Below are 12,657 nucleotides of genomic sequence, written 5' to 3'. Positions count from 1 at the left end.
ACGCTATTGCAGTTTTATACTGCCGAAAACTTCGAAGGATTTCACCTTCGATGAAACGGTCGCTAAACATAAAGGACTGTTTGGAGCAGCTGAATCGCTGATAAGCAAACGCTATCGATGTCTCCAAATAGCCAAAAGCTCCACCTAAAATTTTGTTACATACACCTGTCGTATCAACAAAACTTGTGTTGAATTCGAGGAAATTTTTCAGAAGAGCAGTTCAAAGTGTTGATTTTTGTTTGCGGCTTAATTTCTGAAGCAGATGCTGAAATCCGAACCCGGTTGCTTGCGCGAATTGAAGAGAAAACTGACGTTACTCTCGAGCAGTTGTCAGCTGAATGTCAGCGAATGCTAAACTTGCGTCATGATACTGCCATGATCGAAGCTTCAAACAACACAGTTAATGCAGTCAAACGGTTCCAAAAATATTCTCGATCGTGGCTAGTGATAAAAAGGGTCAATGCCAGGACCATAAGTGCTCAATGTGCCACCAAAGTGGACATAAAGAAGGTTATAGGGCACTGCACGGACTGCTTTGTCTCTTTTTCGCTGTAAAGAAATGTGAAAACAACAAGGCCAGTAAACGTCAAATTTCATGAAGAACGAAAGAAAAAGAGATTCTTCCGTGCAGTGCCCTATTGTGACAGTGATAAAAAGTCCCATAAGAAGCGGTTGAGAGACGTTTGAGAAATGTCATTGTAGAAACAAAAACTGTGCAAGTGTCAGTGAACAATGTTCGAGGAAGAAGAAAATTCGTTCCGGTGTTACTAAACGGCGTCTCGGTTCGCCTACAGTTCGACTCGGCGTCGGACATCACCGTAATATTGAACCGGACATGGCAACAGCTTGTTGAGCCACCAACCATACCACCGTCAGTGAATGCAAAAACGGCTTCGGGTGATCCGCTTAAACTACTCTCGGAGTTCGACTGCTCGATCACCATAAATGATGTTACCCAAGTCAGCACCGTCTTCGTTGTCGAGCAGAACCTACAAATTTTGGGACTGGATTTGGTGGAAAAATTCGAGTTGGATGCCGTGCCGATGAACGTTTTCTGTGGTCAAGTAAACTATTCTTCTTCATCAATTGTCGAACGACTGAAGAACACTTATCCGCAAGTTTTTAGCACCAATCTTGGCCGGTGCACCAAAGCAACAGTAAAGTTAGACCTCAAGCCAGGACAGCGTCCAGTTTTTCGTCCCAAACGCCCCGTGGCATACGCCATGTATCAAGCCGTAGATGAAGAGCTCGATCGTCTCGAGCAATTGAAGATTATCACTCCAATCGACTATTTCGATTGGGCGCACCAATTGTGGTCGTGCGGAAAGCTAGCGGTGCAATCAGAATTTGTGGTGACTACTCCGCTGGGTTGAATGAAGCTCTTCAACCGCATCAGTACCCGTTACCACTTCCACAGGACATCTTCGTTAACTGCTAACTCGCCAACTGTAAAGCGTTCAGCATTATCGACATGTCAGAATCGTACCTCCAGGTCGATGTCGAACGAGTACCCTCCTGACAATAAACACCCACCAGGGCCTCTACAAGATTAATCGCCTAGCACCCGGAGTAAAAGCGGCACCAGGAGCGTTCCAACAGCTCGTTGACACCATGTTGGCGGGACTCGAGCACACTTGCGGTTATATTGATGACGTAATCGTGGGTGGAATAAACGAAGAGGAGCACTGGAAAAACTTGAACGCGCTTTTTCAACGTCTGCAAGAGTTCGGGTTTACGATTCGTTTGGAGAAATTTTCGTTTGGACGTGAGCAGATAAAGTACCTCGCCCATTTGCTTGACCAGCATGGAATTCGTCCCGATCCAGCGAAAGTTGAAGACATCAAGCTCATGCCGGCACCCACAAATGTATCGGAAGTTCGGTCGTTTCTCGGAGCAGTACATTTTTACGGGAAATTTGTACCGAATATGCGTGCGCTTCGCAGTCCGTTAGATGATTTACTGAAAACGGATGCAAAATTTGTGTGGACGCCTCAATGCCAGCGTGCGTTTGACGAATTCAAAACTATTCTATCTTCGGATTTGCTTATGACCCATTGCAATCCAAAACTGGGCATAATAGTCTCAGCTGATGCATCGTCAGTCGGACTGGGAGCGACAATTAGTCATCGCTTCCCCGATGGGTCTATTAAAGTAGTCCAGCACGCCTCAAGAGCCTTGGCACCAGCCGAACGCAACTACAGCTAGATTGACCGAGAAGGATTAGCCATCATCTATGCAGTAACCAAATTCCACCGCATGATTTTCGGTCGTAAGTTCCTGCTCCAGACTGTCAATCGTCTACAACGATGGGCCCTAACGCTACTCTCGTACGATTTCAATATGCAATACGTGCCCACCGAGAAATTCGGAAACGCTGATATTCTTTCCCATCTCATCAACCGCCACGTGAAGCAAGACGAAGACTTCGTAATCGCATCTGTTACATTGGAGTGTGGTCATGTTATGTACAACGACCTACAAAGTAGATCATGTTATGTACAACGTTCTTACCGAAAAGCAACGCTTAGTTCGGTCGCATCTCAACCAGCTGCGCCGCCGAACATTTGATCAAGATTCTGGGAATAACATCTCGCCTGGATCGAAGCAACGCCAACTGGATTTGCTTCTCGACATTTGGGACCCTCAAGTAGTGTGAGTCGTGTACAACACGCCTCGGAGTGGGACTCCCAACGGAAGAGCAGCTAGGCGCAGCATCTCTTGAAGATGGCTGGAGAGATATTCGATCCGCCATTGGAAGCACCGCAACCGCTGCACTAGGCATGGTGGCCCCGGATCAGAGAAACGACTGGTATGATGGCGAATGTGAGCAGTTAGTTGAGGAGAAGAATGCAGCATGGGCGAGATTGCTGCAACACCGCACGAGGGCGAACGAGGCACGATACAAACGGGCGCGGAACAGACAAAACTCGATTTTCCGGAGGAAAAAGCGCCAGCAGAGACCGTGAAGAACGGAGCAACTGTACCGCGCTAATAACACACGAAAGTTCTATGAGAAGTTGAACCATTCACGTAAGGGCCACGTTCATTCATTCATTTCATTTATTTAGTTTACATCTAAACAGATAACACTGAATCAACAATTTGACGCCACAATACACGGTTCGAGGCCGCATCTCTCCATCCTCGGATACGCCCCACGCTCGCCAAGTCGTTTTGCACCTGATCTGCCCATCTCGCTCGCTGCGCTCCACGCCGTATCGTACCTGCCGGATCGGAAGCGAACACCATCTTTGCAGGGTTGCTGTCCAGCATTCTTGCAATATGTCCTGCCCATCGTACCCTTCCGGCTTTAGCTACCTTCTGGATACCGTAGAGTTGCACAGCAAATACTTTTGAAAATTCAACGACGTGTAAAACTGCAGGTTACGCCATCAAACGAATTAACATTCGATATTCAATTAAATTTGATTGAATTTTACAAGCAAGCACCGTTTAAATTTATTTCGATTTAAAAGAATAGTGGGATCGATTGAATGTTACGTTTATTTGCATGCTCCAAATATGTGCATGAAAATACATTTAAAACTACAGCATATTTTTATCAGTGCTATGCTTTTCATTTTGCTGGCGCACGGCTGTGCGGATTTTTGCCGAGCTGCAGAAATAAAAACTAAGTGTGTGGAGGGACTCGAACCCTCAACCTCCTACTCTCTAGATAGGCGTGATAACCCCTACACAACAAGACCACTTAAAGGTCACGTTTGCGGAAAACCCATCAGAATCGGAGTACCAACCTCCACCGCGGTTAGCTCTCTTTTTTGCAAATTGAATATCTTTCGGATGCTTGATTTGTCCAATCTCCACATGTGCTTTACTGTTGTATATCCACAGTCCACATATATTTAACAAACAATGGTTTTCGTACGGCCGAGTTGCCGAATAATTGACCCAGAAATATAAATGCTTATAAAACAGTCAAATTATAACCGAATTTCAAAGTTTATATACCGTTCGAAAGATAAACTCATCAATTTTGTGGCTATGTGGTGATATGCTGGTTCTGGAGAAAATGGCCACCGGGAAACGACTTCCACGGGGACCTTGTCGGTTTTATGAGGGGAGCATAAAAATCGCACCATATACATTTCCGTTTTAGCACTAAAAGATGCCATGCGGTGGCTCTTTCGTCATGATCTTTCACAAAATAGATGATTATGCGCTTGAAATCGATAATTGACCACATTGGCCACTCTTGGAGCCTATGAGGTGCCCTCGAGAAACCCGTAAAAGAGGACATTTTTGTTTTATCACCAAAATATGCCGTGCGGCGGCTCTTTTGTCATAATCTTCCACCAAACAGATGGTTATGCGCTTGAAATCGATAAGTGACCACATTGGCCACTCTTGGAACCTAACAGGGGCCCCCAGGGAACCCGTAGAATGGGACATTTATGTTTTACACCGAAATATGCCGTGCGGCGTGCCGTGTGCCTCAGTAAAGGTGTGGGCCAAAGTCCCCTAAGTCTGTATTAGTCAAAAAAATAATGTAAACATTGCCACCCACAGTGGGCGGCCGGAGTGAAACGTCATGTCTGTTATTGTGTATCCGGAATAAATTTATACCGCTTTTTATACCGAAGTTGGATTTTTCTCCAGATACAGGCAACTTTCCCAACTTCGGAAGTAGTGCGCTGGATTTCCCTAAAGATGCGCAAAACAACGCATCCATTAGTTTGACAGATAAAACTTCGGAAGAAAGTTCGGTTCGGAAGTCCGGACTTCCGAATTCTAAGTTGGTGCTACGCCGACAATATAAAAATTGTACTGAGTATACCAGACGTGACGTCACATTCGGTCGCCTTCGGCCTTCTTCGGCAGCCCAGCTGAGAGTTTCGCTTCTACCCGATGTGCTTTACTACAGGTGTGGCCCAAACCCTAAAGTAGTATTTGTTAAACGAAAATTCGCTCTTTTGAGAGAGAAACTCTCAGCTGGGTTGCCGAAGATGGCCGAAGGCAACCGAATATGACGTCACGTCTGGCATATTCAGTACAATTTTTATAACAGAACTGTTCTAAACTGTTGGATTTACATAATGTTTAGATACAGATGCTTTCATGATGATCATAATGAAGATAATCAGCTTTTTCAAACCACAATGAATATATTTGAAACCTGTTCAATAATCCCTTTCTTTATTCTGTTTCATCTACAGCCTTCAACATGAATCCGGACATTCTGGCGAATATTCTTCTAGGACTAACCTCTGAACTGCCTGTCATCCGCGAGTGTGCTCTAAAAACACTTGAATTAATCGCTTCTGGCGATAAATGTTCCCTGGATCCGCCCTACCGATCATTCATTAAAAAGCTCCTTAAGCGTCGCGAAGAGCTGTCGATGGATGGTGAACAACTGTCCCTTGTGATGTTTACGGTTTTTTCCTCCGACAAGAACAGACTACTGAGAAACGTTCTCGATGATTTGGTTAACAAAATCACCCGCTCGGACACGCCAGAATACGTGGCGGCTGGATTGCTGAACATCTTAAAGCTTCTGGACGACGAGAATATTTTTGTTCAAGTTGTAGCTCGTAGTAATCGGATTTTGAAACGGGTCGCATTGGGCACCAACCTTTCCTTTGATGTGTTTGAATCCAAATTTATGAAGTTGTTAGTGGCAAGAATCAATCCAAACACTACCAGCAATTTGACGCGAATTGACAGCTGCCGAGAGTTTGTCCAGCTTGCGCTGAAAAATCATCTTCCTTTGCGGTGCTTTGAAAGGAAACATGTGTCGACATCGATTCTGATGATTGATACTTTCAACGAAGAGCTTTTTGGTACACTATCTGATGCTTATGCTGCGGAAATTGTGAAGTTGGTGGTGGAAGCTGCAACATTTTCGCAAAATCCTGAAACGAATAGTGCTGCTGGAAAGATGTTTAAAAATTTGAAATTAGATGCTTCTTTAGTACTGGAGCAAATAGAGCAAATGAAGACACCGCCACAGAGTAGCAAAGTTTCACAGAGAAGACAGAGAAAATCGTTGATTCCTACCGATTCGGTATTTGCCTCAAACGAGTGGAAATGTGGTGTGACTTTACTTGAATTACTTCAGAACAAAAAACATCTGATCAACAAAGCGCTTCTAATACCAAAGATGTTTGAAATTCTAAAGTTCTGTTTGGACTTCGAGGAACAGTCTGCGGTAGAGTATGTGAAACAGATGATCCTGTCTCTGCTGTTTAACTGCTGTGTTAGCGCTGATGAAAGTACTGAAAAAACTTCCGCTATCCCGGAGAACTCTTTCAAGGTTGAACTGATAGTGCAATGTATTCGTGCTACTCAGAATCCGCAAACGCATCACCATGCTTTGTTACTCCTAGCGCACGTGGCTCACCTGGTTCCGGATCAAGTTTTGCACAACATGATGGAGATTTTCACTTTCATGGGTTCGTCTATTGTTAGACACGACGATGTTTATAGTATCCAGATAATTTCTAAAATTATTGAAACCATTATCCCAACTTTGGCGATGGAAAAGAAAATCCCAGGAAAGAAGGAAGAAAAAGTTCTACCAATTTTGAAGATTTTCTGCGATGTAATTTTGGACGTTCCGGAACATCGCAGAATTCCGCTGTACATGAAATTAATCCAAACGTTGGGTGCCGCTGAGTATCTATGGATGTTTTTGGGCGTTTTGTTGGAATCAGATGTCATGAAAGGTGGCAAAAAGGCGGATATTGAGCAAAAAGCTGGAAACAAGCAACATAGAATTGAATCAGAACAATTTAGCAGGAGAATAGTAATTGCGATGAATATCGCCAGGGAATTTAAACCGGATGTTATCATGGAAACCTGTAACCAGCTGTTGCAATATATTATGGAGTTGCCGGTACAAATCGAAAATAAAAAAGATCGGATGCAGATTGATATTACAGACACGACAATCTTCAGTGTCGACAGCCATACGAATAAGCAGTTGAGGCATTATCGTTATTCTACGAGTTTGTTCGTTAGCGCATTGATTCGTTCGACAGAAGTTATCAACAAGATCGCTTTGCTGGATGACAAAGAAACGGACGCCATGAGGGTATATTATCGGGAACTTATCGTTAGCAGCCTGGCGTACATTAATGTGGTAGCCAAAATTGTGGAGAAGGCCCGAAGCGATGAAGATCAACGTGAGCTTACTTATTGGGAGATCTCGTTGACTAAGTGCTACGAAATCCTGGAAGGAATTGTTTCCCTACTTGCTCCTGCAATGATGATAACTGTTTTTGGTGGGCTGCTTAAGCATCGCTTGGTAATTGTTCGTATGAAAGTAATCGACATCTTTAACAAGAAGCTGCAATACAATTCAAACTACTTCGACGAAAGTCATCATCCGAAATTATTGGAATTACTAGGACCACTACTGCAACTCGTCAAAGGAATCCTTACTGAAGTAGGAGTTGTAACAAGCCAATCGGGAAGATACAAAACTGCTCAGGAAGCGTATTTGTCGTTTAAGCATCTTTCGAAGCTCCTAGCTCCAAAACATCCGGTCGAATTCAAACAAGTTCTGCAAGAATTGGTTCAAGAGTTACATGACTACAAAAAGGATCCCAATTTGTCGCTGTTAGCTTCACTAATTCTTTGCATTGGCGAAGTCAGCGTTAACGTCGGCGCGCATTCAATTCCTTTCCTACCAAAGTACATCCCAAAGTTAATCAAATTCATCAACATTCAAGTTCAAAAGGCAGATCCATTCGATATCTTAACCAGTGGCATCGTAACATCAATCTTGAAGATCGTCGATTCCTTGTCCCGTTTTCTCAGTCCTTATATTCAATCTATAATAGTGGGAATTGCCAAACTTCAAGCTAAGCTTGGCAATAACGAAGATCCTCGCCTAACAAACATCTCCACACGTCTGACATCAATATGGGATAAACTGGGTTCTCAAATTCCTCTGCGCTTGCTTATCCCGGCTATCGAAAGTGGTTTTGTGTCAGTAGTCGAGGATGGATCATTGGACGCTCTTGGTCCTCTTATGAAGCTTCTGTCCAATGCATTTGACAATATTCAGACCAGCGAGTTAAATTCTCTTCAGTCGGAATTATCGGACTTCTTTCTTTCGGCCCTTCAGTTCCGGTGTGACAACTCATCGTCGGCCAAATTTCTCCCAAAGTCAGTTGACATCGCTGAGGAGCATGTCATCAAAGCCTTTGTCGTGTTGATTTTAAAACTATCGGAAAGTACCTTCCGGCCGCTGTACTACAAAGTGTTCGAGTGGGCCAATCGAGATAATTCAACGAACGATCGTGCCATTACGTTCTTCAACCTATCCAGCCATGTTGCCGAAGCTCTCAAGCATCTTTTCGTCCTGTTCGCCAGCGAGCTAATAACGAACGCCGCCAAGCTTCTAGATGCCACTAACGCTGCCAAGACCACCGATGAAGAAGATCTATTTTTCCCGGTGCCTGGCAAGAACGTCACCTTGATTCGGTATATACTGCGAACCTTGCTGAGCATCCTTGTCCACGACAATCAGAACTTTATCAATTCAATTCGATTTGATACGCTACTGCAGCCGCTCGCTGACCAGTTGGAGAACACACTCATATTCGAAGATAACGAAATCCGTGGTTTGGTGGTGAATTGTTTGGCACAAATGACAGTCGCCGTTGCCGATGACACCCTTTGGAGACAATTGAACCACCAGGTCCTGATCAAAACGCGCAACAATGATCCGGAGATAAGGTAAGACAAATATATTCATGATCCAACTCCTCATGTATAATGTTCTTTGTTTTGTCATGATAGGCTGTTTGCTCTGCAAGCGTGCACCGAAGTAGCTCGCAAAATTGGCGAGAACTTTGCTCCACTTCTACCGGAAACCATACCATTCCTGGCCGAGTTGCTGGAAGATGAAAATCAAGCAGTGGAGAAGGCTGTCCAGAAGACGGTTCGCGAAGTGGAAAAAGTGACCGGTGAGCCTTTGCATAAATATCTATGAGTGGAGTACTATTCGATCACATTCTACTGAACCTTATCAAGTAGGTACCAAGCAGGCCTTTGTAGTAATATGTTTGACAGTGTTTTGAAAACAGTTTTGCTTCAAAATAAAATTTAAAAATAATGTTTATTCATTATGTGTGCAATTTGTTGTAATTTGCTATTGATCTCTATGTGAATATATGTCTACCAGTTATGAAGAAAGATAAACCTGGATTGGTCGTAACAAAATAGTAAGTGCGTTATTCAAATATTCAACAAACACCTGAATCCACACCAGTCTAGAAGGTGAGTTTGTCTGCAAATGTGCGATTAGTACGAAGTTAATTTGTTCACATGTAGGGAGAATGACGTCTTTGGCAGGTTTTGTTCTATTATTGTCAGGAGGGTTTTTTATGACTGATTATGCTCAAATTTGGCCTAAACATTCTTTGCATATCAAAGAATATTGTGGCTAAATTTCATAAAATTCGGTCGACAAAAACCCCCCCTGCCAATAATAGAACAAAACCTGCCAAAGCCGTCTTTTTACAAAATAATCTTTCCAAGCGACATTACATTATTTGTTGGAACAAAATACCTGTTTCGAGAGCCTTTTCGAAACCATTTTAGTTTGAATGTGAACATTTATATGCATAATTGTACACACATTGTACCATATAAAACATTTTCACATATTTTTATGTGTTATCCAAACAGTATTTTTTCTTGTTGTCCATTATTTTAGTCAAACTGCATCAAGCGTTGATTAGTTTAAAATACACGGATCAAAATACTACCAATAATGTATGAATTTATCACTTTCACTGACACATGTTAACCATAATCCAACAGAAGATGTCGACTAAATGAAATATATTGGGATTCCAGAGAATTGGCATTGGAATTGGAAAAAATGTAGTGCTAAGAAAAAATCATTTTGAATCGGTTTTGTATCAGATAAAACCCTAGTACAAGAGTCAATTTCTCAATAAATATTTAAATATTATTACATATTATTATTGAAAGGAGGCTCAATTATCAGTAACTCTATTAAACGATAACACAGTAAATCAATACAAAGATTAAATCACGTCCTGATTTACTAGATAGTATCTAGTATAAGGCATTTCAAACAACTTTTTCTTTATGAAAAAAAGTGAATACACTTCCTTTGCCGAAGGTGTTGCTTTGAATACATTACATACAATCAATTCAACAATCATTATTCAATTAATTGTATTGAGTTTTGCGTATTTTCGCATTCGTCCAAAACATTATATTATTTGTATTCGCTATTGTCATTATGGATTTATTATCATTTCAATTTCATTCGTTTTTTTTCATGTTTATTCCATTCTTTATATTCGTTATATTCATTATGGATATTGAAATCAATATATTTGTTTTATTATTCCATTCCAATGAAAACTGGGTTCAACCATCAAAACTCACGGTAATGAAGATTAAAAATCAATTCTACTAATCAAACTTAAACTCTTAATACACTAAATTTATTCGATGTCATGTATACAAGTCTCACATGTAGTTTTGCAAATCGTTTACCAAGACGATCCCAACACAACCCTGTCCTTATCCAAGTTCCCAATGTATACTCGTGAAAATGCAGAGGATTCCTCGGTTTTCATCCCAACGAATTTCATTACATTCAATTCCTTTCCAATCCCCAATTGACTTGCACTCGAACGCGGCCGATAGTTCGCGCGGGCCGATTATGTTGCTCTGTGCGCTCGAAATGAAAACCAATCGGCGCCTGTTTGGTCGTGTTTATGTTCAGTAAGCAGATAGTTCGCACGGGCCACGCTTTGTGCGGAAAGCAAAACGATCAGCCGGTCACCGAAATTTTGTTCTGCATTGTGCGGGTGAGTATTGCTGTTCCAGAGAAAACTTTCCTCTTTACGGTTCAATTTTTAAACTACCGCAGCTGTCTCTTCATACTTTTTCTCTGCTGTTTGACATGGCATTCTACGATGACAACGACAAATATCAGATTTTTGTTTCAGTGTATTGAAGATTTTCAGGCTTGCGGTAGCATTTTGACAGCTGCGGAATAACTTTACGGAATCCGCAAAATGGAAAATTTTGAAAAGATCCGCAATAATTCATCAGAAAGTGAGAATTTATTCCGCATCCAATTGTGCACCACACGATACGATATTTAACGGTCGATATTTAAAATAGTGTTCGTTCGAATGTGTTTGTTTACAATCAATCAAACTACACGCTATGCACGGCATACCGTTTACCAAAACGAACCCTGCCACACTCCCCACCCCATATATCCAACATCCCAGTGATTTCTCGTGGAAGTGCAGATGACTCGTCGGCTTCTATCAAAGCGAGTATCACGTCAACAATTTCCTACCTTTTCCTTAATTGACCTGCATTCGGACACGGCCGGCGCTGGTATTGCTTATTTTTGGGTCACCAGTTCTTACACATTGAAGATGATGTTAGTCCCAAACTTCATCTGTTGGTTCCCTGTGTAATTACAGCTGATCTGGCAATAACGGAGTAGCAACCGTGGGCGGTCAATCATGCTCATGCTCATGCTCATTTGTAACGGACTTATAAACATATATAAGAGAGGTCAAAATAGCAGCTTAAATAATAGATTGCATTATTTCCTACAAATCGAATTTATTTGCATTAATTTTAGTGCATTTTAACAATCTCCAAAAAAAATCATATAATGGGTGACCTATGATTGTAGGGGCAGTGTACGCTTTGCTCTTGAAAAATGCAAAAAATGGGCCCACATTAAGCTTTTATCTTCATGCATTCTGAAGCCATATTGAGCTTTGCTTTGGATAAAGTTTACAATATCACTTGAACGCAAGTTTTATCGTATTATGGTTGAATGCAACACATAGGGCGAATGTTCGTTTTTGGATCCCTAGAGCAGAGCTTTCCAAACTATGTGGGTAGCAGTATTCAATACTTCTTGCCACCCACCTGAGAAAAACTGCATACAATTTTGCACATTGTATAACAAATCATAAAATTCGTATATTACCCATTTGTTAATAAGCCTCACATTCTTTCACGAGGAAAAAAAACTCAACACTTCAAAATTATTCCAAACTAGAACTACGACCACAGTTGTAAAATGAACACGGGGGGGTTTGGGCGGCGAGCGATGCAAAACACCTTTTAGGTATTTCCTCATATTCCCTGTGTTTAAGATGGCCTAACATTATCTAGGTTAGGCGAAAAAAGTGTCAAAATAATTGAAAGGAAGGTGGAAAACCGAAATTTTCCACATTCTGATGAAACATCTGGGACTAATTTACAAAGTACTACGCATCTCCACGTACTTTCCATATCGAAATTCTTATTTGCTGACGCGTGGTACGTTGTTCCCTAGAAGCAGCTGGCTAACAGGCGTTTTGCCTCATGGGTTTTCCGGCAACAAAACATAACTTTTTAGGAATGTTAATATTATCAATATGGTTCAGATTTTCTACAATTTAAAGATGGCTACATTCTTGATCTACTGCATGGGGCAAAAATACCCGTGAAAATCGTTACTGCTAAGACATTAGAGCAGTCTTTGCACATTTGAAAGAAGCAGAAATCACACCAAATCATAGACAGAAGTCTTCTATATGCAACAAAATTTTGATACATGGCCATCAGTTGATTTATCCCTAAAAAATGCATTTTTTTTCATCATTTTGGACAGATCAACAAATTCTG

The 12,657-nt window shown here is 41.7% G+C and overlaps 1 protein-coding gene across 2 annotated transcripts in view; it reads left to right on the top strand.

Annotated features, from left to right (window-relative positions):
* The window catches only part of LOC134212933 (HEAT repeat-containing protein 1 homolog), a 31,783-nt gene extending 22,594 nt beyond the window's left edge, over positions 1-9,189 (top strand). The window contains exons 5-7 of one of the 2 annotated variants that reach the window (XM_062691285.1): positions 5,175-8,703; positions 8,767-8,959; positions 8,990-9,189. In XM_062691285.1, coding sequence (XP_062547269.1) covers positions 5,175-8,703; positions 8,767-8,959 — 3,722 coding nt within the window. In that variant the 3' untranslated portion in view covers positions 8,990-9,189. Of the gene's footprint in view, positions 1-5,174; positions 8,704-8,766 lie in introns of both variants that reach the window. The other variant, XM_062691284.1, reaches the window with a different exon arrangement.
* Positions 9,190-12,657: the final 3,468 nt, after the last annotated feature.

The sequence above is a fragment of the Armigeres subalbatus genome, chromosome 2 (assembly GCF_024139115.2).
Source record: "Armigeres subalbatus isolate Guangzhou_Male chromosome 2, GZ_Asu_2, whole genome shotgun sequence".
Classification (NCBI taxonomy): Eukaryota; Metazoa; Arthropoda; class Insecta; order Diptera; family Culicidae; genus Armigeres; species Armigeres subalbatus.
This window is presented reverse-complemented; position numbering and strand designations above follow the sequence as displayed.